The sequence below is a fragment of the Falco naumanni genome, chromosome 13, assembly GCF_017639655.2.
Source record: "Falco naumanni isolate bFalNau1 chromosome 13, bFalNau1.pat, whole genome shotgun sequence".
Lineage (NCBI taxonomy): Eukaryota > Metazoa > Chordata > Aves > Falconiformes > Falconidae > Falco > Falco naumanni.
In genome coordinates, this window is record NC_054066.1 from 106,429 (window position 1) to 134,325 (window position 27,897).

The 27,897-nt window shown below is 63.4% G+C and overlaps 3 protein-coding genes across 3 annotated transcripts in view; all 3 read right to left on the minus strand.

Annotated features, from left to right (window-relative positions):
• The window catches only part of LOC121096903 (neurogenic locus notch homolog protein 3-like), a 16,107-nt gene extending 2,882 nt beyond the window's left edge, over positions 1-13,225 (minus strand). The window contains exons 1-15 of the mRNA XM_040613531.1: positions 13,173-13,225; positions 10,332-10,413; positions 8,781-8,923; positions 8,191-8,312; positions 7,640-7,762; positions 6,968-7,201; positions 6,524-6,679; positions 5,616-5,801; positions 4,902-5,015; positions 4,337-4,450; positions 3,848-4,081; positions 2,947-3,057; positions 1,635-1,827; positions 1,127-1,272; positions 366-489 (exon numbers count right to left, since the gene is read on the minus strand). Of these exons, the coding sequence (XP_040469465.1) occupies positions 366-489; positions 1,127-1,272; positions 1,635-1,827; positions 2,947-3,057; positions 3,848-4,081; positions 4,337-4,450; positions 4,902-5,015; positions 5,616-5,801; positions 6,524-6,679; positions 6,968-7,201; positions 7,640-7,762; positions 8,191-8,248 (1,793 nt within the window). The 5' untranslated portion in view covers positions 8,249-8,312; positions 8,781-8,923; positions 10,332-10,413; positions 13,173-13,225. The remainder of the gene's footprint in view (positions 1-365; positions 490-1,126; positions 1,273-1,634; positions 1,828-2,946; positions 3,058-3,847; positions 4,082-4,336; positions 4,451-4,901; positions 5,016-5,615; positions 5,802-6,523; positions 6,680-6,967; positions 7,202-7,639; positions 7,763-8,190; positions 8,313-8,780; positions 8,924-10,331; positions 10,414-13,172) is intronic.
• A 1,854-nt stretch (positions 13,226-15,079) lies between these two features.
• EPHX3 (epoxide hydrolase 3) lies at positions 15,080-21,276 on the minus strand. Its single transcript, XM_040613350.1, is given in 8 exon segments — positions 15,080-15,820; positions 17,031-17,179; positions 17,829-17,932; positions 18,581-18,690; positions 18,692-18,919; positions 19,029-19,114; positions 19,580-19,871; positions 21,137-21,276. Coding segments are annotated over 7 exon segments (1,152 nt in total). The 5' UTR covers positions 19,826-19,871; positions 21,137-21,276; the 3' UTR covers positions 15,080-15,591.
• A 3,167-nt stretch (positions 21,277-24,443) lies between these two features.
• Positions 24,444-27,897, minus strand: part of BRD4 (bromodomain containing 4) — a 57,300-nt gene continuing 53,846 nt past the window's right edge. The window contains 3 exon segments of the mRNA XM_040613349.1: positions 24,444-24,634; positions 25,828-26,083; positions 27,174-27,385. Coding sequence (XP_040469283.1) covers positions 24,566-24,634; positions 25,828-26,083; positions 27,174-27,385 — 537 coding nt within the window. The 3' untranslated portion in view covers positions 24,444-24,565.

Genomic DNA, 27,897 nt, shown 5'->3' on the forward strand with positions numbered 1-27,897 from the left:
GGTGCCTGGCACGGTGGCACCCACCAGGGCATGGTGGCACCCGTCAGGGCACTGTCACCACTGGGTGCCTGCCACGGTGGCACCCACCAGGGCATGGTGGCACCCGTCAGGGCACTGTCACCAGTGGGTGCCTGGCACGGTGGCACCCACCAGAGCACAGTGGCACCCATCAGGGCATGGTGGCACCACTGGGTGCCTGGCATGGTGGCACCCACCAAGGCATGGTGGCACCCATCAGGGCATGGGACAAAGCCACCAGGGATGCATCCCCCACCCATGGTGCCACACGCCACCCATGGGTGCCCCCATGTGACAGGCAGGACGCAGAGGTCCCCCCCACCCCCCGAGCCCCCCCCAGCACCCACGGGTGCCCACCTGTGAAGGGTGGGGGGCAGAGGCAACGGTAGGTGCCAGCAGCGTCCAGGCAGGTGCCCCCGTGGTGACATGGCCCCGAGGCGCAAACGTCCACCCCCGCCTGGCACTGGGCACCTGCGGTGGGGGGACACATCACCTTGGGGACAGCGGAGGGGTGGGGACAGGGGGGGGGGGTCCCCAGGGTGGACAGAAGGTCGCCAGGGTGTCATCAAGGTGGGCAGATGGTCCCCAGGGTGGCAGGGAGTCCCCAGGGTGGGCAGAAGGTCCCCAGTCTGTCCCCAGGGTGGGCAGAAGGTCCCCAAGGTGACACCAGGGTGGGCAGAAGGTCGCCAGCGTGGGCAGATGGTCCCCAGAGTGTCCCCAGGGTGGGCAGGGGATCCCCAGGGTGGGCAGAAGGTCCCCAGTCTGTCCCCACGGTGGGTAGAAGATCTCCAGAGTGTCCCCAGGGTGTCCTTAAGGTAGGCAGGGGGTCCCCAGGGTGACACCAGGGTGGGCAGGGTGTCTGCAGGGCGATACCAGGGTGGCAGGGGGTCCCCAGGGGGTCCTCAAGGTGGGCAGGCGGTCCCCAGGGTGACACCAGGGTGGGCAGGGTGTCAGCGTGTCCCCAGGGTGTCAGGGTGTCCCCAGGGTGGGCAGGGTGCCCCCAGGGTGGGCAGGGTGCCCCCAGGGTGTCCCCAGGGTGTCCCCAGGGTGGGCAGGGTGTCCCCAGGGTGTCCCCAGGGTGTCAGGGTGTCCCCAGGGTGGGCCGTACCCTGGTATCCGGGGCGGCAGGCGCAGCGGTACCCCCCCCCCAGGGGGGTGCAGGTGCCCCCGTGGCGGCAGGGCCGGGTGACACAGGGGTCCTCCCTGCGGGCGCACGTGGGGCCCCCCCAGCCCAGCTGGCACTCGCAGGTGAACCTGGCGGGGGAGGGGCACTCATGGGTGCTGGGCACCCAAGGGTGCCCCCAGCCAGCCCCCCCAGGGACCCGTGGACATCGCCATGACCACGCCCCAAAGTACCCATGGGTGGCACCCACATGCACCCGCTGTCACCCCCGTCACCCAGGGGCACCCCATGATCATCCCTGAGCACCCACTGGCACCTCTGCCCCCCCAGCACCCATGGGTGCCCCCATGCCCCCACGGGCACCCTCCGGAGCACCCATGGGCACCCCACCATGCAGGATGGACACCCAGGTCCCCTCCCGGCCACCCCTGAACCCCCAAGGGGGCACCCCTGGTGACCCCCAGACCACCCCGGGCACCCAGTGGGTGCTCACCCGTCGCCGTGGTCACGGCAGGTGCCATGGGCGCAGGGGCTGCTGCCACAGGGCAGGGGGCCGGGGTGGCACCGGGGGTCGCGGGCGCCCGGTGGGCAGAGGCAGGTGACGCCGTTGGCACCACCCACGCAGGTGGCACCCGGGTGACAGGGGTTGGATGTGCACTCGGTCACCTCCACGTCGCAACGGGGACCTGAGGGGGAGGGGACACGCGGGGGTGTCGGTAGGGTCACCCCGGTGGGCACCCAACTGGGGGCACCCATAGAGGTGGTCAACAGAAGCACCCAACAGCCATGGTCAACGTGACACCCAAGAGGGGCTCCCAATCAATGGGGCACCCCCCAGCACCCATGGGAGCACCCAGTGGGCACCAAGACCCCCCAGCACCCATGGGAGCACCCAGTGGGCACCAAGACCCCCCAGCACCCATGGGAGCACCCAGTGGGCACCAAGACCCCCCAGCACCCATGGGAGCACCCAGTGGGCACCGAGACCCCCCAGCACCCATGGGAGCACCCAGTGGGCACCGAGACCCCCCAGCACCCATGGGAGCACCCAGTGGGCACCAAGGCCCCCCAGCACCCATGGGAGCACCCAGTGGGCACCAAGACCCCCCAGCACCCATGGGAGCACCCAGTGGGCACCAAGACCCCCCAGCACCCATGGGAGCACTCAGTGGGCACCGAGGCCCCCCAGCACCCATGGGAGCACCCAGTGGGCACCAAGACCCCCCAGCACCCATGGGAGCACCCAGTGGGCACCGAGGCCCCCCAGCACCCATGGGAGCACCCAGTGGGCACCAAGACCCCCCAGCACCCATGGGAGCACTCAGTGGGCACCAAGACCCCCCAGCACCCATGGGAGCACCCAGTGGGCACCGAGGCCCCCCCAGCACCCATGGGAGCACTCAGTGGGCACCGAGGCCCCCCAGCACCCATGGGAGCACCCAGTGGGCACCGAGGCCCCCCAGCACCCATGGGAGCACCCAGTGGGCACCGAGACCCCCCAGCACCCATGGGAGCACCCAGTGGGCACTGAGACCCCCCAGCACCCATGGGAGCACCCAGTGGGCACTGAGACCCCCCAGCACCCATGGGAGCACCCAGTGGGCACCGAGACCCCCCAGCACCCATGGGAGCACTCAGTGGGCACCGAGACCCCCCAGCACCCATGGGAGCACCCAGTGGGCACCGAGGCCCCCCAGCACCCATGGAACCACCTGGTGGACACCAAGGCCCCCCAGCACCCGTGGGACCACTCATGGGATCACCCAATGGGCACCAAGGCCACCAGCACCCATGGGAGCACCCACCCGTGAAGCCAGGTTGGCAGACGCAGTCGTAGCGGTCAACGCCGTCCCGGCACGTGCCGTGGACGCAGGGGGCGCTGGCGCAGTCGTCGGGGTTCACCTCGCAGTTGACCCCTGGCACCCAAGGGTGGCCAGAGCTCAGCACCCACCCCACGCCCAGGTACGGCACCAGGGGTGAAGGGCTGAGTCCCGCCAGGATGGTGCCCAGGTGGGACACCCCATGTGGCACCCAGTGACCACCCCACAGTGTCACCCACGGCAGGCTCTGGTGGGACCCAGTGCCACACCCAGCACCCATCCCATGTCCAGACAAGGCCCAGCACCATGCTCAGCACCCACCTCATGTCCTGATAAGACCCAACACCTTCTCCACCAACCACCCCATGACCAGCTGGGACCCAAGGCCATGTCCAGCACCCAGTCCACATCCAGACAAGACCCAACACCACGTCCAGCACCCATCCCATGCCCAGACAAGGCCCAGCACCATGTCCAGCACCCATCCCATGCCCAGAGAAGACTCAACACCATGCTCAGCACCCACCTCATGTCCCGATAAGACCCAACACCTTCTCCACCAACCACCCCATGACCAGCTGGGACCCAAGGCCATGTCCATCAACCACCTCATGCCCAGAGAAGACCCAACACCATGTCCAGCACCCATCCCATGCCCAGACAAGGCCCAACACCATGCTCAGCACCCACCTCATGTCCCGATAAGACCCAACACCTTCTCCACCAACCACCCCATGACCAGCTGGGACCCAAGGCCATGTCCATCAACCACCCCATGCCCAGAGAAGACCCAACGCCACGTCCAGCACCCACCCCCGTGCCCCGAGACGACCTCCAAGCCCCACCCCCCCACCCCCAGCCCCTTGCCCCACCCCCCGGACCCTACCGGCGGTGCCAGGGGGGCAGTTGCACTGGTAGGCGTTGATGCGGTCGATGCACTTGCCGCCGTTGCGGCAGGGGCTGCTGTGGCACTCGTCCAGCTGCAGCTGGCAGCGGTAGCCGGTGAAGCCGGGGGCGCAGGCGCAGGAGAAGCTGGCGATGCCGTCCAGGCAGGTGCCGTGGTGGCAGGGGTCCGGCGAGCAGTCGTCCACGTTGCGCTCGCAGAGGGGACCTTCGAAGCCTGAGGGGATCGGGTGTGGGAGGGGGCGCCGAGGGCACCCGTGGGTGAAGGGTAGGCATGGACACCCGGGGGGGCACGGTGGACAGCACCGGGAGGTCAAGGACACCCACGGCAGGGTGGCCAGCGCCAGGTCAGGGACACCACGGGTGCAGGTCGGTCGATGTCAGATGGTCAAGGCCACCCATGGGTCCAGGATGACCACCCGTGGGCCCTGGGTGGCCCGTCGGGGGCCCACGCCCCGCCGTGGGTGCTCACCCTCCGCGCACTGGCACTCGTAGCCGTTGGGGCGGTCGAGGCACTTGGCGCCGTTGCGGCAGGGGGTGCTGGCGCACTCGTCCATGTCCGTCTGGCATGTGGGGCCCGAGAAACCTGGGGGGCACCCATGGGGGGGGGGGGTGAGCCCCCATGGGCCCCCCCAAACTCCCTGGTGGGGGGGTGCTGGGGGTGGGTGTTGGGGGGGTGCTTGGGGGTGCTGGGGGGTACTGGGGGTGGGGTGGGTGTGGGGTGGGTGCTGGGGGGTGCTGGGTGGCGGTGCTGGGGGGGGGTGTGGGGTGGGTGCTGGGGGGTGCTGGGGGGTACTGGGGTGGGTGTTGGGGGGGTGCTGGGGGGTTGCTGGGGGTGGGGTGGGTGCTGGGGGGTGCTGGGGGGTGCTGCGGGGGTGCTGGGTGGCGGTGCTGGGGGTGGGGTGGGTGTGGGGTGGGTGCTGGGGGGGTACTGGGGGGGTGCTGGGGGGGTACGGGGTGGGTGCTGGAGGGTACTGGGGGGTGCTGGGGGGGGGCTGGGGGGTGGTGCTGGGGGTGGGTGCTGGGGGGGTGCTCACCGGGGGGGCAGGAGCAGGAGAAGCCGTTGACCAGGTCGTGGCAGCGGCCGCCGTTGGCGCAGGGGCTGCTCTGGCACTCGTCCAGCTCCAGCTCGCACAGGGGCCCGCTGAACCCTGCACCCAGTGGCACCCTGACACCCACCGGCACCACTGCGCCACCCTGAGCCCACAGGGCACCCACCGCCCGCAGGCCAGGTCTCTCAGGACCCACCAGGACACAGACCCACAGCATGACCCACCCCAGGTCCCTCACCAACCTACAGCCCACCCCAGGTCCCTCACCCATCCCACAACCCACCCCAGGTCCCTCACCCACCCCAGGTCCCTCACCCACCCCAGGTCCCTCACCCACCCCAGGTCCCTCACCCATCCCACAACCCACCCCAGGTCCCTCACCCATCCCACAACCCACCCCAGGTCCCTCACCCACCCCAGGTCCCTCACCCACCCCAGGTCCCTCACCCATCCCACAACCCACCCCAGGTCCCTCACCCACCCCAGGTCCCTCACCCATCCCAGGTCCCTCACCCACCCCAGGTCCCTCACCCATCCCAGGTCCCTCACCCACCCCAGGTCCCTCACCCACCCCAGGTCCTTCACCCACCCCAGGTCCCACACCAAAACCCCTCCCAGGACCCAACTCCCCCTCCCAGGTCCCACACCGAGCCCATCACCCACCCCGGCCCAGCCCCCCCCCCATGGGTGGCACCCCACCGGCCATGCAGATGCAGGTGAAGCGCCCGATGCGGTCCAGGCAGGTGGCCTGGTTGCGGCAGGGCCCCGACAGGCACTCGTTGACGTCGCTCTCGCAGCGCGGCCCCGCGTAGCCTCGCCCGCAGCGGCACTCGAAGGAGCCCTGCGTGTTGACGCAGCGCCCGAAGTGCTCGCAGGGGTTGGCACCTGGCGGGGCACGGGGGGAGGGGTCAGCACCCATGGGTGCTCCCCTGCCATGGCTATCAACCGTAAGGTGCAGCCCTGCCCATGGATGCCCACCACCACCACCCATGGTTGCTCCTCACCCATGGGTGCCCCCCCTGCCATGGCTATCAACCGTAGGGTGCAGCCCTGCCCATGGATGATCCCACCACCATGAATGAATGCCCACCACCACCCATGGCAGCCCACCACCCATGGGTGCTCCTCCTCCTGGGTCACCCTGCCATGGCTATCAACCATAGGGTGCAGCTGTGTCCACGGATGATCCCACCACCATGAATGGATGCCCACCACCACCCATGGGTGCCCTCCCCACCATATCTCTCAACTGTAGGGTGCAGCCCTACCCATGGATGCCCACCACCACCACCACCCATGGAACCTCCACACCCATGGGTGACCCCCTCTTGGCTCCCCTGCCATGGCTATCAACCGTAGGGTGCAGCCCTGCCCATGGATGATCCCACCACCATGAGTGGATGCCCACCACCACCCCATGGGTGGCCCCCTTGCCATGTCTATCAACCGTAGCGTGAAGCCCTACCCATGGATGCCCACCCCCACCCATGGAACTCACCACCCATGGGTGACCCCCTCTTGGCTCCCCACCATGTCTATCAACCGTAGGGTGCAGCCCTGGCCATGGATGATCCCACCACCCCCACCCATGGGTGCCCCCCACCCACCGATGGAACACTCATCGACGTCCTGGTCGCAGGCGCCGCCGGTGAAGCCGGGGGGGCAGGTGCAGATGGCGCGGCCGTTGACGGGGTTGGTGTCACAGATGGCGTCCTCGTGGCAGGGGTTGCTGACGCAGGCGTCGTCCAGATGGCACAGCAGGCCTGGCACCCACCAGGCCGTCAGGGCACCCACGGGAGAAGAACCCCCCCCCATGGGTGCCCACGCCATGCGAGAGCACCCAAGGGTGCTGCCCGCAACGTGATGGTGCCACCCAACCCCGCCAAGGCTACCCAAGGGTGCTCCTCCAATGCCAGGGGCGCCCACCCCATCCTGGTGTCACCCAACCTTCTCCAAAGCCACCCCAGGGTGGCCCCTTGGGGTCCCTACCCCACACCAGATGTTCCCTTGGTGGTGCCCACCCCATGGGTGCCCCCACCACCCTTCCTCACCCGTCTTTCCCATGGGACAGGCGCAGTAGAAGGAGGCGACGCGGTCGTGGCAGGTGGCGCCGTTCAAGCAGACGGCCGTGGCGCAGTCGTCGATGTTCTCGCTGCAGCTCTCGCCCGTCCACCCGTTGACGCAGACGCAGGTGTGGCCCCCTTGGGTGTTGAAGCAGGTGCCCCCGTTGTGGCAAGCGTTGGGTTGGAGTTGGCACTCGTCCACGTCCTCGGTGCAGAACTGGCCTGGGGGGAGGGGGGCACGGAGGAGTTGGAGTCAACGAGGTCCCGGTTGAGCCACCTGAGGAACTTGCTGGACCCTCAACCCTCAGAGGGTCACCAAGAACGTTCCTCAGGTGGCTCCACCAACACCTGCTGGACCCTAACCCCTTCATGGCCAACCCCCACTTGAGGAACTTTCTTGGTGACCATCTGAGAACATGTCAGGGACCAGCTTGGTCCGTGGTCCACCGATCACCTTGGGGACCACCTTGACCACTTCAGGGACCACCTCAGGGAACCCCCTGTTCCCTTGGGGACCACCTTGACGACCACTTCAGGGACCCTCCTGGTCCCCAACCCCATGACAACCTTGGGGACCAGCTTGGAGGCAACCTCAGAGATGGCCTTGGTGGCCCATGTGGTGCTCCAAGCCCCCCCTGGTGCCCCCCCGTGCCCCCTCACCCGTCCACTCGGGGGGGCACTGGCAGTTGTAGGTGTTGACCCCGTCCACGCAGGTGGCCCCGTGGAGACACTTGTGCCCGGGGCAGTCGTCCACGTTGGTCTCACAGGTGGGACCCTCAAAGCCTGGGGGTCACCGGGGGTCAGGTGGGGAGCAGGGACCCCCCACCCGTGGCAGGGACCCCCCACCCATGGCAGGGACCCCCCATCAACCCAGCACCTGGGAGCCCTACAGATGCCAAGGGGGATGGGTGCCCAGGACCCCCACCCACCTCAGGGACCCCCACCCATGTCAGGGACCCCCTGCCCACTTCCAGGGACCCCCACCCTCCCTAGTGCCAAAGACCCCCCCAAGGGACCCCCACCCACCTTTGCTGGGGACCCCCACCGCCTCCCAGGGACCCTCAGAGACCCCCCCACCCGGTGCCAGGGACCTCCCAAGGACACACACGCCCCAGACCCCCCCCCCCCAGTCCCATCCCATCCCCCCACCGTGTGACCCCCAGCACCCTGCCCCCCCCCCCCCAGCAGCACCCATGGGTGCCAGCACCCACCAGGGCAGGCAGGCACAGTCAAAGGACCCCTCCCCCAGCTGGCGGCAGGTGCCCCCATTCAGGCAGGGGGAGGGGGTGCAGGGGGGGGGAGGGGGGCATCTCCACGGGGGTGCAGTCGGGACCTGGTGGGGGGAGGGGCGGGGGTGCTGTTGAGTGGGGGCTGGGAGCGTTGGGCACCCAGGGGTGAGGTGGGCACCTGCCAGCACCCTGCTCCACCCCCATGGGACCCCCCCCCAGCCATGCGACCCTCACCTCAGTGAGGACCCTCCCCCCACCCTGGGGACCCTCCATCCCTTCCCCCCCCATGGGACCCCCCCAGCCATGGGGACCCTTCCCCGCCATTGGACCCCCCCCAGCCATTGGACCCTCACCCCAATGAGCAGCCCCCCCCCCCCACCCATGGGGACCCTCCATCCCTTCCCCCCCCACGGGATCCGTGCCCCGCCACCCACCATGGGACCCCCCCCCACAACCCCCCGCCCCATGGCCCCCCCCACTCCATGGAACCCCCCCACCCATGACCCCCCCCCCCAACAGGGACCCTCCCACACACCCCACAGGGATACCCCCCACCCACCCCCCCCACTCACGGCGGGTGCCCGGGGGGCAGAGGCAGTGGGGGCGCAGGGTGCCCTGGCGCAGGGTGCTCTGGCAGACCCCCCCGGGGGGGCAGGGCGAGGGGGTGCAGGGGTCCCGCAGCTGGCACCGCTCCCCCAGGGCCCCCGGCTGGCACCTGTGGGGCAGCACCCATGGGAGACCCACGGCACCCCCCCAGCACCCACGGGAGATCCACAGCAACTGGGAGGTGTCTGGGACCCCTCAGCACCTACTGGACCCCCTCAGCATCCATGGGACCCCCTGCAACACCCATGGGAGACCCACGGCACCCATGGGACCCCCCCCCCCATCGCCCACAAGACCCCCCAGCACCCATGGGAGATCCATGACAGTCAGGGGGCATCTGGGAGCCCCCCCAGCACCCATGGGACCCCCAGAACCCATGGGAGACCCCCAGCAGCTGGGGAGTGTCTGGGACCCCCCCAGCACCCACGGGACCCCCCAGCACCCATGGGAGACCCGTGGCACCCATGGGACCCCCCCCCAGCACCCACAGGACCCCCCAGCACCCATGGGAGATCTATGACAGTCAGGGGGCATCTGGGAGCCCCCCCAGCACCCATGGGACCCTCACAGCACCCATGGGACCCCCCAGCACCCATGGGACCCTCACAGCACCCACGGGACCCCTGTGTGATGTGTGACCCCCAACCACCTGCCCCCCAAGCTGTGGGGTGGGCCCATGGGTGCCCTCCCCGAGTCCCCATGGGGTCCCACCCCCCCCACACCCCCAGAGAAGGACCCCAGGGTGGGGGAGGGGCAGGGTGCCAGGGCTGCTCCCCACCCCCCACCCCGGGGGAACCCAGGCGTCGGGGCGGGGGCGGGGGGGGGCACCCTGGGAACGTGGCCCCAGGCGGACTCCCACGGCCGCCCCTCCCCCCACAGCCCTGCCTGGGCAGGCAGCGCCCTGCCCCCACCTGCGGGGGGGCACCCTGGGGTGCTCCCACCCAGCCAGTGCTGCTGGGGATGGGGGGGTGGGGGTGCCCTGGGGGGCTATGGGGTGGGGGGGCTGTGGGGTGCCCTGGGGGTGGCTATGGAGCCCTGGGGGAGGGGGAGGGGGGGGCTACAGGGTGCCCTGGGGGGGCGGGGGGTGCTATGGGGCAGGGGGTGCTACAGGGCAGGGGAGGCTACAAGGTGCCCTGGGGGGGGCTATGGGGTGCCCTGGGGGGGGCTATGGGGTGCGCTGGGGGGGGCTATGGGGTGCTTTCGGGGGGGCTATGGGGCTGGGGTGGGGGTATAGTGTGCCTGGAGGGGGCTACAGGGCAGGGAATGGCTATGGGGTGCCCTGGGGGGGGCTATGGGGCGGGGGGGGTGTTATGGGGTGCCTGGGGGGGTTGGGGGTGCCATTTGGGTTGCTGTGCAGCTGGTGGGGGTGTCTATAGGGTGCCTGAGGGGGGGGGGTGTGGGGGGCTCGGGGGGGGCGGGGGGATGACACAGGCACCAGAGTGGGGCAGCCCTGGGCTGGGGGCACCCATGGGGCTGGGGGGGGGGGAGGGGGGGCACTCATGGTGGGGGGCACTCACAGGCAGGTGGGGTGCCCCTGGGGGTCCAGCACGCAGAGCCCCCCGTTCTCGCAGGGCAGCTCCCCGTTGGGGCACGGCAGCACTGGGGGGCGCAGGCAGGGGGTCAGCCCCACAGAGCCCCCCCCCCCCGCCCCACAGACACCCCCATTGCCCCAGATACCCCCCACAGGCCCCCCTATTGCCCCACAGACCCCTCCCCCCTGCCCCACAGACACCCCCCAACTGCCCCACAGACACACCACCTACCCCACAGCCCCCCCCCAATGTCCTGCACACTGTCCCTTAGATCCCCCCCCAAGGGTCCCGTGCATCTCCTGCCCCACATGCTGCCCCCCCCAACCCAGCACCCTGGGCCCTGCCATGGCGCTGGGACCCCCCAAAAAGCCGGGGACCACCCGCCCTGCCCCCCACCCCACCCCCCACCCCACCCCCGCTGGAGGGACTCAGGCGTCTGGGCCGTGGGGCCGTGGGAACAGTGGGGGAGGGGCAGTTGGGGTCACCCGGGGTCACCCACGTCACCCACCCCTCTCCCCCATAGCAGGGAGGGGGCACCGCCACCCCCCCCCAACCCCGCTCAGCTCCTTGGCGGGGGGAGGGGGCACCCGGACGCCTGGGTCCCCCCACCCGTGGGTGCCCCGAGGGGGGGAGGGGAGGGGCTGCCGGAGGGTGGAGCGAGTGTGAGGGCACTGCGCGTGATGCACACACTTTGCACACGCACTGCACATGCGTTGCACATGCACTGCACATGTCTGCTGCAACCCTGGGCACTGCACATGCATTGCACACACCTAGCACACGCATAGCACACGCATAGCACACACCTGTTGCAACCCCAGGCATTGCACATGCATTGCACACACACTGCACACGTGTTGCACATACACTGCATATGCCTGCTGCAACCCCGGGCACTGCACACGCATTGCACATGCCTGCAGCACCACAGGCATTGCACATGCATTGCACATGCATAGCACATGCACTGCACACACCTGCTGCAACCCCAGGCATTGCACATGCATTGCACACACACTGCACACATGTTGCACACGCCTGCTGTAAGCCCAGGCATTGCACACGTACTGCACACATGTTGCACATGCACTGCACATGCCTGCTGCAACCCCAGGCATTGCACACACATTGCACATGCCTGCAGCACCACAGGCATTGCACACGCATTGCCTATGCATTGCACACGCACTGCACATGTGTTGCACATACCTGCTCCAACGCTGGGCATTGCACATGCATTGCACACGTGTGGCACATGCCTGCTCCAGCCCTGGGCATTGCACACATTGCACATGCCTGCAGCACCACAGGCATTGCACACGCATAGCACATGCACTGCACACACCTGCTGCAGCCCCGGGCATGTGCACACGCACTGCACACGCATTGCACATGCCTGCTCCAGCCCTGGGCATTGCACACATTGCACATGCCTGCAGCACCCCAGGCATTGCACATGCATTGCACACGCACTGTGCATGCCTGCTACAACCCTGGACATTGCACACTCATGGCACATGCATTGTACATGCACTGCACGTGCCTGCTACAACCCCAGACATTGCACAGGCATTGCACACACACAACACATGCCTGCTACAACACCGGGCATTGCACATGCATTGCACACGCATTGTACATGCATTGCACACACCTGCTGCAACCCTGGGCATTGCACACACGCACTGCACATGCCTGCAGCACCACTGGCATGGCACACGCATTGCATACACGTTGCACACACCTGCAGCACCACAGGCATTGCACACGTGTAGCATACGCGTTGCACACGCGTGCGGTACCACAAATATTGCATGATGCGTTGCACATGCCTGCAGCACCCCAAGCATTGCACACACATTGCACACGCCTGCAGCACCACAGACATTGCACACGCGTTGCACGCGCGTGTCCGTTGCACGCCCGCTGCACGTGCGCCGCACGCTTGCACACCCGCTGCACGCCCGCCGTCCCCCCGGATCGCTGCACCCCTAAAGTCCCAGCATGCCCCGGGGAGGGGCGGTCCTGCACCCCCTCCCCCCCAATCTCCGCACCCCCAAACCGCTGCCCCCTCCCCTCCCCCCAGCCCCGTTCCCACGCCCCGGCCCCTCCCCCCCTCCCCGGTTCCCCCCCCAGGCCCCTCCCCCCCGCCCGGCCCCGCGTTCCCACGGTCCCACCAACCCCCCCTCTCCCCCGCCCCGGTCCCGGGATCTGCCCTATCCGCCCCCACCGGGTCCGGTGGCCCCCCCCCGCCCCTCCCCCACCTTCCCACGGTCCCGCTCCCCCCTCCCCCGGGCCCGGTTCGGCCCCTCCCCCCCGGCTCCAAACTTTTTCCGCGCCGCCAAAGTGCGGCGCACCGCCCCTCCCCCACCCCGGGACCCACCGGGACTAAACTGGGGCTCAACTGGGACCGAGCGGGTGGGACCTGACCCCTCCCCCACCCCGGCCCGGCTCGGGCCGCTCCCGGGGGGGGGAAAAAACGGCTCCCACCCCCTCGCAGCCCGGCCCGAGGGAGCTCGGCTCGGCTCGGCTGGACTCGGCCCGGCCCGGCTCCGCTCGGCTCGGCTCGGTCCGGCTGGACTCGGCAGGGCTCGGCCCGGTCCCGATCGCTCCCGCTCCCCCGTCCCGGCTCGGCTCAGCCCGACTTAACTGGGCTCGGCCCGGCCCGGCCCGGCTCGGCTCAGCTCGGCTCAGCCCGGCTCAGCCCGACTTAACTCGGCTCGGCTCGGTTCGGCTTAACTCTGCTCAGCCCGGCTCGGCTCGCTCCAGCTCGGTTCCCCCCAGCCCGGCCCGGCTCGGCCCGGCTCGGTCCCCCCCCCCGCTCACCTGCGGCCGCCCCGGCCCCCAGCAGCAGCAGCAGCGGCAGCGGCCGGGCCCCCCCCCGCGCCCCCCGCCCGGCCCATGGCCCGGCCCGGCCCGGCTCGGCACCCAGCGGCCCCGCACGGAGCCGCCGAGCCGCGGCCCCGCCCCCACCCCGCCCACGGGGCGGGGCCACGGACAGGACACGCACCGCCCCGGCCCGGGACCCCCGCCGGGACCCCCCCCCAGCCCCACGGGGAGGGGCTCTGGTGTCGCCCCCCCCCCCCCCGTGGGGTGCTCACCCCCTCCCCCCGCCGGGTCCCCCGCAGGGTGGGGGAGGGGCACGCAGCTGTTACCCCCCCCCCCCGCCCTCCACCCCCCCCGTGGCAGCAGCTGCCGGGCCCAGCGCCAGCGAGGGGGCCCTGCCAGGGGGCGGGGGGCGCAGACCCCCGAGCACCGCCCCGCCCCCACCCTGCCCCTCCCCCCCCCCGGGGGGACCCAGACCCCCGGGCACCGCCCCGCCCCCACCCCGGCGAGTTTTTCTGGTTCTGCGCCCCCCCCCCCCCCCCGCCCCCCAAAAAAGTCACTCGGGAACATTCCTGCGGCGCGGCTGGGCGCTGGCACCCACGGGTGCTGCTGCGGCACCGGGCTGGCACCCACGGGTGCTGGGCCTCACGCTGGCCGTGTGGGTGCAGCACCCACCCCCCTGCCACCTGGCCTGGGTGTCCCGTCCCTCCCCCGACACCTGGGTCCCCTCCCCCGCCGGGTGGGGGTGGGGTGGCCCCACGCGGCCCCTCCCCCAACAGCAGGCACCTGCTGCTACCACCCTACTTTATTCAAGGCACTTGGGAACAGGCGTGGGGACCCTTCCAGATGTTGGGGTCCCTGTCTGGGCACCAGGGTCCTCACCCAGATGTTGGGGTTCCCCCCCAGAGGTGGCACCAGCACCCAGATGTTGGGGTCCTCGCCCAGATCTTCAGTATCTTCCAGATGTTGGATCCTCGCCCAGGCATTGGGGTCCTTCCCCAGATGTTGGGGTCTCCGCTTGGACAGCAGGGTCCCCAGCCAGATGTGGAGATCCTCGCTCAGATGTGGTTGTCCTCTTTCAGATGTTGGATCTCTACCTCCACCTCGGGGTCACCACCCAGATATTGGGGTCTTCATCCAGATGTTGCATATCCACCCCAACATGGGGTCCTTGTCCAACACCACCGTCCTCACCCAGATGTTGGTTCCTCACCCAGATGTTGGGATTCTCACACATATGCTGAGGAACCACCACTGTCCTCACCCAGATGCTGGATTCCCCATTCAGAGGTTGAGGACCCACCACCATCCAACTGCCCAGGTGCTGGTTCCTCATCCTGATGTTGGGTTCCTCACCCAGATGTTGGTTCCTCACCCAGATGTTGAGGAACCACCACCGTCCCCATCCAGATGTTGGTTCCTCATCCAGATGCTGTGCTTCCATCCAGATGTTGATACATTACAGAGATGATGAGGACCCTCCACTATCCAATTAGCCAGGTGCTGATTCCTCATCCAGATGTTGGGTTCCTCACCCAAATGTTGGTTCCTCACCCAGATGTTAAGGAACCACTCCACCACCACCGTCCCCACCCAGATGCTGGGTTCCACATCCAGTTGTTTGTTCGTTATCCAGAAGCTGAGGAACCACCATCGTCCCATCCAGCTGTTGTTTATTCACCGAGATGCTGTTTCCCCATCCAGATATTGGTTCCTTACCCAGATGTTGAGGACCCACCCAACCACCACCGTCCCCACCCAGATGCTGGGTTCCACATCCAGATTCTGGGTTACATATCCAGATGTTGATTCCTCATCCAGATGTTGAGGAACATCATCGGCCCCATCCAGATGTTGGTTCCTCACCCAGATGTTGAGGACCCATCACCATCCAACCAGCCAGGTGCTGGTTCCTTAGCCAGATGTTGGCTCCTCACCCAGATGTTGAGAGACCACCACCTTCCTCACCTAGATGTTGGTTCCTTACCCAGATGTTGGTTTCTCACCCAGATGTTGAAGAACCACCCAACCACCACCGTCTCCACCCAGATGCTGGCTTCCCTATCCAGATGTTGGTTTTTCACCCAGATGTTGCTTCCTCACTCAAGTGTTGAGGAACGACCCAACCACCACTGTTCCCACCCTGATGTTGGGGTCCCCACCCAGATGTTGGTTCCTCACTCAGATGTTGAGGAACCACCACCATCCGACCACCCAGGATCTGGTTCCTCACCCCGATGTTGGGGTCCCCACCCAGATGTTGGTGCCTCACCCAGATGTTGAGGATCCACCACTGTCCCCACCCAGGAGCCGGTTCCTCACCCCAACGTTGCGGTCCCCACCCGGCCATTAGGCCCCTCCCGCCCCCCTCCCACCGCTCCCCTCCCTTCCGCAGGAGGGGGAGCACCCCTGGGTGCCGCTAGTGGTGGTGGTCCCCCGTGCCCAGGAAGTGGTCCAGCAGGCGGGCGACGGGGCGCGGCTGGTCCTCGGGCAGCCAGTGGCCGGCACCGGGCAGCAGGCAGAGGCGCGCGGTGGGGCGCAGGCAGCGGCGCAGGCAGGGCACCAGCCGCGCGTCCAGGAAGGCGTCCTCGGCGCCCCACAGCAGGAGGGTGGGGAGTGGGGGGGGCTCGCGGGGGATCGGGGTGTCCCTGGGGGGTAGGGAGGCAAGAGGGAGGGGTTGGGGGGGGGGCACCCAAATGGGGTTCTCCCCGAGGGGAAAGCCACAACGGGGAGAACCCCAACGTGGAGTACCCAAACATGGGGCACCTCAACATGGAGAACCTCAACTGGAGCACCCCAACAAGGAGCACCCCAACACAGAGCACCCCAGCATGGGACACCCCAGCACGGAGAACCTCAACATGGAGCACCCAAGTAGGACCACTCCAACCAGGGCCACCAAACCAGGAGCACCCAACCAGAAGCACCCTAACCAATATAATCCCAACCAGGACCACCCCAACCAGGAGCACCCAACCAGGTCCACCCAACCAGGACCACCTCAACCAGGAGCACCCAACCAGCAGAACCCAACCAGGGGCACCCAACCAGGAGCACCCAACCAGGTCCACCCAACCAGGACCACCTCAACCAGGAGCACCCAACCAGGGGCACCCAACCAGGAGCACCCCAAGCATGAGCACCCAACCAGGAGCACTCAACCAGGACCACCCAACCAGGTCCACCCCAACCAGGAGCACCCCAACAAAAAGCACCCCAACCAGGGGCACCCAACCAGGAGAAACCCAACATGGAGCACCCAAATGGGACCACCCCAACCAGGAGCACCCAACCAGGAGCACCCCACCAAGGACCACCCCAACCAGGACCACCTCCACCAGGACCACTGAACCAGCAGCACCCAACCAGGACCACCTCAACCAGGAGCACCCAACGAAGATCACCCAACCAGGAGCACTGAACCAGGAGAACCCCAACATGGAGCACCCAACTAGGACCACCCAACCAGCAGAACCCAACCAGGAGCACTCAACTGGGACCACCCAACCAGGTCCGCCCCAACCAGGACCACCTCAACCATGGACACCCAACCAGGACCACCCAACCGGCAGCACTCAACCAAGAGCACCCCAACCAGGACCACCCCAACCATGGACACCCAACCAGGACCACCTCAACCATGGACACCCAACCAGGACCACCCAACCAGTAGCACCCAACCATGGCCACTCCAACCAGGCGCACCCATCCAGCAGCACCCCAACTAGAAGTACCCAACCATGACCACCCAACCATGAGCACCCAACCAGGAGAACACCAACATGGAGCACCCAGCCAGGACTACCCCAGCCAGGAGCACCCAACCATGACCACCCACCCCTGGCCTCCCCCCCCTACCGGAAGAGGTTGCGGTAGTAGTTGAGGGGGGGGGTGAGCCCCCCGGGCTGGGACAGCCCGTACAGGTACGCGTCCACCTCTTGCTCCGTCAGCCGCTGCGCCGCGTTCTGGATCCCCAACCACGAGCTCGTCAGCGCCGTCCGCACCAGCTGTGGGGCCACCCGGAGGACAGGGGGTCTGGAGGGGGCCACCACCCTGGCACGGGGCTAGGAGGTCCCCGCTCCACCTCCCGAGAGGGGGCGCTGCTCCTCAGGGGGGTCTGGAGGAGCTGCTTGGGGTTGGGGGCAGAAGGTGGCACGGGGCACCCGAGGGGCTGGCGTGGGGACAAGGGGATGTGGGGATGGGGTCTCACCTCAAAGGCCACCCCTAGGGGACATAGGGGTGGGGTCTCACCACAAGGGGATGTGGGGGTGGGGTCTCACCTCAAAGGCCACCCCTAGGGGACATAGGGGTGGGGTCTCACCACAAGGGGATGTGGGGGTGGGGTCTCACCTCAAAGGCCACCCCTAGGGGACATAGGGGTGGGGTCTCACCACAAGGGGATGTGGGGATGGGGTCTCACCTCAAAGGCCACCACAAGGGGATATGGGGGTGGGGTCTCACCACAAGGGGATGTGGGGGTGGGGTCTCACCTCACCACAAAGGGATGTGGAGGTGGGATCTCATCCCAAGCGGATGTGGGGATGGGGTCTCACCTCAAAGGCCACCCCTAGAAGACGTGGGGGTAGGGTCTCACCTCACCACAAGGGGACGTGGGGGGGTGTCTCATCCCAAGGGGACGTGGGGATGGGGTCTCACCTCAAAGTCTGCCAAGGAGAGCAGAAGCTCGGGCAGCCAGGGCAGCTGGAAGAGGAAGATGTAGCTGGAGCGCAGGAGCTGGGAGAGGTGACACGCCATGAAACCTGTGCCAGGAGAGGCCACCAGTGTCAGCGTCACCACAGGGGTCCCCAGCCCAGCCACAGGGTGGGGGCAGCACTTGGTGGCATGGTCATGAGAGGGCACCCAATGGCACCGTGGTGGCCATGGCATGGTCATGAGGTGGCACCCAAAGGCACGACCATCAGGTGGCATCTGGTGGCATGGCCATGAGGTAGCACCCAATGGCGCCATGGTGGCCATGGCATGGCCATGACGGTGGCACCCGATGGTGCCATGGTGGCCATGGCATGGTCATGAGGTGGCACCTGGTGGCACAGCCATGAGGTGGCACCCAGTGGCGCCATGGTGGGGTGGCACCCAATGGTGCCATGGTGGCCATGGCATGGTCATGAGGTGGCACCCAAAGGCATGACCATCAGGTGGCATCTGGTGGCATGGCCATGAGGTGGCACCTGGTGACACAGCCATGAGGTGGCACCCAGTGGCGCCATGGTGGCCATGGCATGGCCATGAGGTGGCACCCAATGGCACCATGGTGGCCCATCACGGCCATGAGGGCTGCACCCCAGACCACCCGTTAGGTGGAACCCTACGTGGCCACCAGAGGTGCCACCCGATGGCTCCCCCAGCCCCCGCTTGTGTGTCGCCCCCCCCAGCCCCCCCCCCATTCCCTGCCATGACGGCGCGGTGCGGCGCGTCCATGATGACCAACTTCTCCACCATCTCAGGGTGGCTGGAGGCCACCTCCCAGGCCAGGAGGCCACCCCAGTCGTGGCCCACCAAGATACACTTGGAGGAGGCGGGGGGGGCCTCGGTGGCCCCCCGGCCCCTCCCCCACCACCGGGGGTGGCCCCAGGATCTCGATGACCTGGCGGATGTCCTCCAGGAGGACCTCCAGCCGGTAGCTGTCCCTGCCTGGTGGCTTCTCCGAAGCTCCGTAGCCCCGGAGGTCCAGGGCCACCACGCGGTACCGGGTCCCCAGGTCCTGCAGGAGGTGCCTCCAGCAGAACCTGGAGGGGGGGGGATGGGGGGGGGGAAGGTGACGCTGGGGGGTGGGGGGTGGCCCCGGGGGGTGACAGCGGTGGGGCCACCCCCGTCCCCACGCGCGGTGGCACCCACCAGTTCTGGGGGAAGCCGTGGAGCAGCAGCAGCAACGGGGCGGTGGGGGGTCCCCGCGTGACGTAGTGGAGACGCAGCCCCGAGTCCTGGGCGGGTGGGGGGGTCACTGGGGAGCCCCCACCCCAAAAACTGGCCTCCCCCCCCCCCCTCCCCCCCCCCCAGGTCACATGGATCCTCCAAGCTGTCCCACAAGCAGGTCCTTCCTCACTGACCCCCCCAGCCCCCTCCCCAAACCCCGCCCCCCCCCCCCCCCCCCAAGCCCCATCAGGTTCCCCCAGGACCCCCCAAAACCCCTCAGGACCCCCAGAACCTCCCCCCAAGCCCCCCCCGGCACCCCAAGAGCCCCCCCCCAGAACCCCCAGGAGACCCCCAAGACACCTCCAGAACCCCCAAAAAGCCCCCAAGCCCCCCCAGAACCTCCCCCGAGCCCCCAAGAGCCCCCCCCCGAACCCCTGAAGGCACCTCCAGGACCCCCCACAAAGCCCCCCGGGTCCCCCAAGACCCCCCAGGCCCCCTCCAGGCCCCCCCCTACCCCCCCGGGGTCCCCCCACCTTGAGGTGCAGGTACCGGTGCTCCCCGAAAGTGCCATCGGCCAGGCCGGGGGGGGGCTGGTCCCTCACCCGCCACCGGAAGGTCCGTCGGGGTCCCCGGCGCAGCAGCACCCACAGCCCCCACAGCCCGTAGGCCACCCCCGCGGCCACCGCGGCCACCGCCACCCCCAGCCGGGCCACCAGCCGCCACAGGGCCAGCAGCAGCCGGGTGGGGGCCAGCAGCAGCGAGCAGAGGGACAGGAGCATGGCGGGGGGGGGACACGTGTCACCTGGGGGGACACACACGTGTCACCTGGGGGGGACACACGTGTCACCAGGGGGTCCTGGTTACGTGGTGGCAACCAGCCTCACGGTGGCCGTGTCCCCAAGGTGCCATGTCCCCAGGGTGGCCCCACCCCCGTGGTGGCCCTGTCACCAGCATGGCCCATGTCACCTGAGTTGTCATGTCGCTTTGGTGACCCACCCCCGTGGTGGCCCTGTCACACCCCTGGGGGGCCATGTCCCCATGGTGGCCTCGTCACTGAGGTGTCCTTGTCCCCAAGGTGCCATGTCCCCGGGGTGGCCCAGTCCCAGGCTGTCACAACACTGGGGTGTCCCTGTCACCAGGATGTCCCCCCACCAGCATGTCACTGTCACCGGGTCGTCACGACACTGGGGTGTCCCTGTCACCAGTCACCAGGCTGTCGTGACACTGAGGTGTCCTTGTCACCAGGGTGTCCCTGTCACCAGTCACCAGGGTGTCGTCACATGGGGGTGTCCTTGTCACCAGGGTGTCCCCCCACCAGCATGTCCTGTCACCAGGCTGTCACGACACTGGGGTGTCCTTGTCACCAGTCACCAGGCTATCGTGACATGGGGGTGCCCTTGTCACCAGGGTGCCCCTGTCACCAGTCACCAGGCTGTCGCGACACTGGGGTGTCCCTGTCACCAGTCACCAGGGTGTTGTGCCACTGAGGTGTCCTTGTCACCAGGGTGTCCCTGTCACCAGTCACCAGGGTGTTATGACATGGGGGTGTCCTTGTCCCTGGGGTGACCCTGTCACCAGGGTGTCGCGACACTGAGGTGTCCATGTCACCAGCATGTCCCTGTCACCAGTCATCAGGCTGTTGTGACATGGGGGTGTCCTTGTCACCAGGGTGTCCCTGTCACCAGCCACCAGGCTGTCGTGACATGGGGGTGTCTTTGTCACTGGGGTGTCCCCCCACCAGCATGTCCCTGTCACCAGTCACCAGCCTGTCGCGACATGGGGGTGTCCTTGTCACCAGGGTGTCCCTGTCACCAGTCACCAGGGTGTCGCGACATGGGGGTGTCCTTGTCACCGGGGTGTCCCTGTCACCAGTCACCAGGCTGTCACGACACTGGGGTGTCCTTGTCACCGGCGTGCCCCCCCCCCGGGCAGGTCCCATAGCAGGGTGTCCCCCTCACCACAGTGTCCCTGTCACCAGAGGTCCCTGTCATCAGGCGCAGGGCTGTCGCGACATGGGGCTGTCCTGTCCCCGGGGGAGGGGGCCCCTGTCACCCCCCGTCCCGACAGCGCGTGCCCCCGTCACCGCTCACCGGGCTGTCGCGACACCACGGGGAATCCCAGCCACCGAGGGGCCCCGTCACCGGGCTGTCGCGACCCGGGGGTCCTTGTCACCGCCCCCCCTCCCCCCCCCCGCCCGACCTTCTCGCACCGCTTCTTCCGCCCGCCCGAGCTCGGCCGCTCCCGGCCCCGCCCCCCCCCGCCCATTGGCCAGCGGGGCGCAGGGGGGGTGGGGGTGGGGCCCTTGCGGGCGCCAGCCAATGACAGCGAGGAAGGAGGTGGGGTCACGTGGGGGAGGGGAGGGCGGGGGACCCGCCCCTGCGGCCCATCCCCCACCGCGCCCGGCAGCGGGGGGGAGGGGCGGGGAGCGCCGAGCCGGCTCGTGCCCGGGGAGGGTTCGGCCCTTTGGGCCATTTTGGACCTTTTTTACCTTTTTAGGTTTTTTTTATTTTTACCTTTTCTCCCCTTTTATACCTTTTCCCCCTCTTCCCCCTTTTTAACCTTTTTTTAAACCTTTTTCTCCCCTTTTCCTTTCCCCCCCCCAATTTTTCCCGGTCTTGCCCCGCCCAGCCGCCCCTCCCCCCTCCCCAAGGCCCCGCCCAGGGTGGGGGAGGGGCTGCCCCTCCCCCCCCCCCCCCCCCAGCTCAGACTCGGGCCCCGGTTACAGCGTCTGGTGCCGCCTTTGGAATCCCGAATTATTTAATTCATAATTGATTCCCAATAATTTCATATGTCAATTATCTCTGCAGCGGGATCCCACGGCCACATCAAATTGCTTAAAATCAAATTTTTTTTAAAATCAAAATTTTAAAATATTTTAAATACGAACTGTAACCTGACGTGTTAGTTATTAAGAATTGAAATTTTCATTTTTCATTTCAACTTCTGAATGAAAATTTTCCTGTTCAATGAAAAATTATTTTTGCAAAGAGCTAAAATCTGCTAATTACTATTAAATGCAACTTTCAAAGTTAAATTTTAAAAAATCAGCACCTAAAATTTAATTTTTAGGTTTTTAAAAGTTAGGTTTCATTTTTACACTTAAAAGTTTTTCAAAGCATCAAAAGTTTCATTTTATACTAAACATTAATTTTTAAATGTACACTTCCGTTTTCAAGTTAATTTCAAACAAAAAATTCAGGTTTTAATTTTCAATATTACATTTTAAAACTTCAGTTTTAAATGAAAAATTCTGAAGTTTTAATTTCCAATATTATATTTAAAAACTTAAAAGTTTTAAACAAAAAAATCTGGGTTTAATTTTCAATATTAAATTTTACAACAAACTTCAGTTTTAAACAAAAAATTCTGAAGTTTTAATTTTCAATATTTTTAAAATCTAAAGTTTTAAGCAAAAAATTATGAACTTTCAACTTTCAATATTAAATTTTAAAACTTCAGTTTTCAAGTTAATTTTAAATAAAAAAGTCATTTTCATTCAAAAGTTTTCATTTTCAATTTTAAGTTGTAAAACTTACCCAAATTTAAGGTTTCAAAATGTCAAACTAAAATTGAAATTTTAGAGAATTTTAAAATAGATCCCGGAATTTCCAGTTTTTTCCAGTATCAAGTGAAAATTTAGCGTTTTTAGTGAGGAGGGGATGAGGCTCGCTGGGTGGGGGATGGGTGCCCCAACCATGGCCCCCCCCGCCCCCTCCCCCCCCAGGGTGCCCCTCCCGCCAGCCCAGGGTGAGGGTGGAAAAAATGGGGCCAAAAGCGGCGATTTTTGTACAAAACCCCAAACTGCTGCGTTTATTCCGCGATCGGCACCGACCCAACTGCAACTCCCAGGAATTACGGAAACACCCACCGACGGCTCCGGAGCGGATCCCGCTGGGATCGGGGGGGAGGGGCTATGGCACCGGGGGGGATGGAGCCCGAACAGCATCATCAGCATCATATTAATAATAATAATAATAATAATAATATTAATGGAGGGAGGGGCAGCCGCCCCGCCCCCACTCAAACACCTGGAGATTTTGTAAGATATTTTTTTTTATGATTAAAAAAATTAATAAAAATAATAATCAAATCATCAACTTGACGAAAGAGAGAGAAAAAAAAACCACTTTAAAATAATAAAAATAAGAACCCGGCGGCTTTTGGGGGTAAAAAGGGAGAAAAAGGTTGAAGTGGGGGAATAGCAGGGGGTGGGATGGGGGAGGGGAAAAGGGGGGAAAAGGAAGAAAGAAGGAGATAAAGAGGGGGAAAAAAGGGAAGGAAAAAGGGAAAAAGAGAGGAAAAAAGGAGGAAAAAAGGAAAAAGAAAGGAAAAATGAGACAAAAAGAGGAAGAAGTGAAAAAACGGAAAAGAGAAAAAGAAAAATGGGATAAAATTTAAAAAAAGGAGGACAAATGGAAAGAAGGAAAAATAAAGGAAAAATGAGACAAAAGAAAAGAGGAAGAAGTGAAAAAAGGGAAAAGAGGGAAGAGAAAAATGAAAATTAAGATAAAGTTAAAAAAGGAGGAAAAAGGAAAAAAAGGAAGAGAAGAATAAAAAATAAGACAAAGAAAAAAGGAGGGAAAAGGGGAAAAAAGGCCAAAACTTTTAAATTTCAATTTAAAAAATTCAGAATTTCAGAAAGAATTTCAAGCATGAGGGAAAATAAAGATGCAAAAGGGAGAAAAAAGGAGGAAAAAAGATATAAAAAATTAGGAAAAAGGAGGAAAATGGGAAGAAAGGTGAGGGAGGACGACGGACGAGCAGCGGGTGGGGTCCCGGCTCCCCCCCACCCCGTTCCCTGTAGATCCCCCCCTTCCCCCTCCGACGCCAAATTTTATCCTGAAAGGCCAAAAGGAAAAACCATCCAAAAATGGGGTTTATTGTGAAGCGCCCGTTGTGCCGCCGCTGAACCTTTTTATCACGAAAAAACCCAAAATACGTGAAAAATAAAGACAAAAAAAAAACAAAACAAAAAAAAAACCAAAACAAAAACAAACAAAAAGAAACTCCGGAATATACAGTGACAGGGGTGGCGGAGGGGGGGTGGGGGAGGGGCACCTTTTCCCAGCCATTTCCCATCTGGATTGAGGTTTGGGTTTTATTTTTTTTGGCTGGGATTTGAATTTTGGACTCGTTTTCCTATTTATTGGTGTGAAAAGGGGGGGGGGGGAAAAGATGAAAAAAAAAAAAAAAAAAGAGGAAAAATAAGGAAAAAACAAAAAAAAAAACCTGAAAGTGAAAGTCCAGGGGGGTAAGGCAGACCCCGCCGATCCCTGCGCCGGTCGGTACATGCGGGACGATCCCGATCCCGGAGATTTTTTATTTATTTTTTTTTTTTAACACTTAACGGAGAGTCCGAAGCTTTTTTTTTTTTTTTTTGCCAGGGAAATGGGGGGAAAAAAAAAAAGGAGAATTATTTTTTTTTGTGTGTTTTTTTTTTTTTTGACTTTTTTTTTTTTTTTTAAAGAGTCAAATCGGGAGGAAAAGAACCCAAAATTCCCAAAATTCTCCAGGCGCCATTAGAAAAGGTTTTCCTCAAATATTGCCAGTAAATCGCTCTGGAAATTCATGTCGATCGTCGCTGCCATCTGCAAAAGAAGGGAAAAGAGCCGTCAGGGGCTTCCCAGGAATTTTTTCACCATTCCTGGGATTTTTTTCACCATTCCCAGGATTTTTCCTGCCATTTCCCAGATTATTCCTGCCATTCCCATTTAATTTCCACCAGCCTCCAGGATTTTTTAGGAACCGCCAGGGATTTTTTGGCAGCCCTGAGACTTTCTGGCATGATCCAGAGTTTTCCCACCATTCCCAGGATTTGTTTTTTTGCCATTCCCAGGATTATTTCACCATTCCCGTTTTTTTTTTTTGGCAGCCCCATGCAATTTTTTGGTGTCTCCAAGGATTTTTCAGCACTGCCAAGAATCACTTTCTGGCATCCCTGGGGATTTTTCACCATTCCTGGGATATTTGGGCATTCCCAGGATTTTTTTCACCATTCCTAGGATTTTTCCTGCCATTCCCAGGAATTTTTCACCATTCCCAGGATTTTTCCTGCCATTTCCCAGATTTTTTCTGCCATTCCCATTTCATTTCCACCAGCCTCTGGTATTTTTTAGGAACTGCCAGGGATTTTTTGGCAGCCCTGAGAGTTTCTGGCATGATCCAGAGTTTTCCCACCATTCCCAGGATTCTTTTCACCATTCCCAGGATTTATTATTTCTGCACCCCCAGGGATTTTTTAGCAGCTCCAGGAATTTTTCAGGATTTTCCAGCTTCCCTGGGAATTACTGGGAATCCCTGAGGATTTTTGGGCTTCCCTGGCGATTTTTCCTTGTAGTTGGGCATTTTTTTGGTGTCTCAGGGTTTTTTCAGCATCCCTGGATTTTTTTTTTTTTTGGCATCTCTGTGGATTTTACAGCATCCCTAGGGATTTTTGGGGGATCCTTAGGGATTTTTTGGGGATCTGTGAGGATTTTCTGGCATACTTGAGAATTTTTGACTTTCCCGGGGATTTTTCAGCATCCTCAAGGGATTTTCTCAGCTTCCCTGTGCATTTTTCTGCATTTCCAGGGATTTTTCAGCATCCCTGTGGATTTTTTCAGCATCCCCAGGGATTTATCAGTGTCCCTGGAGATTTTTCAGCATTCTCGAGCATTTTTTGGCATCTCCAGGCATTTTTCAGCATCCCCAGGGATTTTTTAGAATCCCTGTCTGGTTTTTTTTTTTTTGCTTCCTGGGGGATTTTCCCACATCGCTGGTGCTGCCCCGGTTCCCCACTCACCGCTTCCCGGCGCCTCCGCTCCTGCTCCCGCTTCCTGGCCATCTCCCGCTGCTGATCCAACATGGACTGGGAGGACTGGGGCTGCGAGCTCTGGGCTTGGGGCGCCGCTGCCGCCGCCACTTGCTGCTGCTGCTGCTGCTGCTGCTGCTGCTGCTGTTGCTGCTGCTGCTGCTGCTGCTGCTGCTGCTCCTGGCGCCGCCGCACCTCCTCGTGCACCCGGCGCGCCTGCTCCATGGCATCCTCGTCCTCCCGGCTCCTGCCAAAAAACCCCGGGAAGCGCCGTCAGGCCAAGCCTGGTCCCAGTTTGCTCCCAGCTGCAGGCCCCGGCACAGGTGGGGGATGGGCACCCCTGGTGCTGAGCGCCCGGCACGGTGCACTGCGGATCACCGGTGCCGGTGTCGATTCGTGCCACAAGATCTGACTGGATCTGTGCCATGAGATCGGGTCACGCCACGGATCACGTCAGCACAGATCACAGCACGGACTGGATCGTGCCATGAGATCAGATTGGATTCGTGCCACGAGACGGGATAAGATCACGTCACACCACGGATCAGGCAGCTGCAGATCGTGCCGCACGACTGGATCCGATTCGTGCCGCCAGATGGGATCGTGCCACGGATCAGATTGGGCTTGTGCCACGAGATCAGATCGGATTTGTGCCATGAGATCAGATTGGATTTGTGCCACGAGATCAGATTGTGCCAGGGATCAGATCAGTTTTATGCCATGTGGTTGGACCAGATTGTGCCACAGACCAGATCAGGTTTGTGCTGCCAAACCAGACAATGCCGTGGATCAGATCAGATTCATGCCATGGGATGGGATTCGTGCCATGGGATGGGATCAGATTTGTGCCACGGGATTGGATCGGATCTGTGTCATGGACAGGATCAGATTTGTGCCACGGGACGGGATCAGATCTGTGTCATGGACAGGATCAGATTTGTGCCACGGGACGGGATCAGATTTGTGCCACGGGACGGGATCAGATTTGTGCCATGGGACGGGATCAGGTTTGTGCCGTGGGATGGGATCAGGTTTGTGCCGTGGGACGGGATCAGGTTTGTGCCGTGGGACGGGATCAGGTTTGTGCCGTGGGATGGGATCAGGTTTGTGCCATGGGACGGGATCAGGTTTGTGCCATGGGACGGGATCAGGTTTGTGCCCTGGGATGGGATCGGATCTGTGCCATGGGACGGGACTAATTTGTGCCAGATCAGGTCCGTGCCAGACCGGATCGTGCCCTGCCAGGATCGCACCCCCCTCCCTCCCCGCGCCCTTGGCCGTGCTGAGGACCCCCCCCCCCCGTGACGCTGGTGGTGCCAGCACCGTGGTGGCCTCACCTCAGCCGCTCCTGCTCCCGCCTCAGCCGCTCCTTCTCCCTTTCCACCTGCTCCGCCTGAGCCTTCAGCGCCTTCTCCCGCTCCTCCTTCTCCCGCGCCGCCCTCTTGAACTGCTCGAAGCTGTCGCTGGAGGACTTGGCCGTGGAGGACGGGGTGGTGGGATGTTTCTGGACCAAGCTCGCCCAGGAACCCATGTTCTTGATTTTCAGGTCCTGAGGAGGGAAGGACGGGGGGGTCAGGAGCTGCCGCGCCGGGAGGGGAAGCAGATCCAGCCGACGATCCCGCTGCTGCCGAGATGGTGCTCACCATCACCGCATCATCCCCAAAACCATCTTCTGGTTCCCTGGGGCCGGAGGAGGTAGTGGCCCAACCCTGGGCAGCATCTCCTCCCCCAAGGCCACGCTCGGAGCAGGACCGGCTCCTCCGGCACCCGGCACTCCCGCAACACTTGGACCATGGAAGGGCTGGGGGGGGTAAGGGACCCTTCAAGCTCATCTCATCCCACCCTCCTGCCGTGAGCAGGGACCTTCCGTGAGATCAGGGTGCTCAGAGAACCTCGGACGTTTCCAGGGATGGAGCATCCAGCACCTCTCCGGGGAATCCAACCCAGCACCCACAGCATGGAATATTCCTCCTGAGGTCCCGTCTAAACCCACCCTCTCCCAGTTTAAAGCCGCTGACCCTTTGTCTTATGAGGTCTTGGTCAAAAGTCTCTTTTATAAAC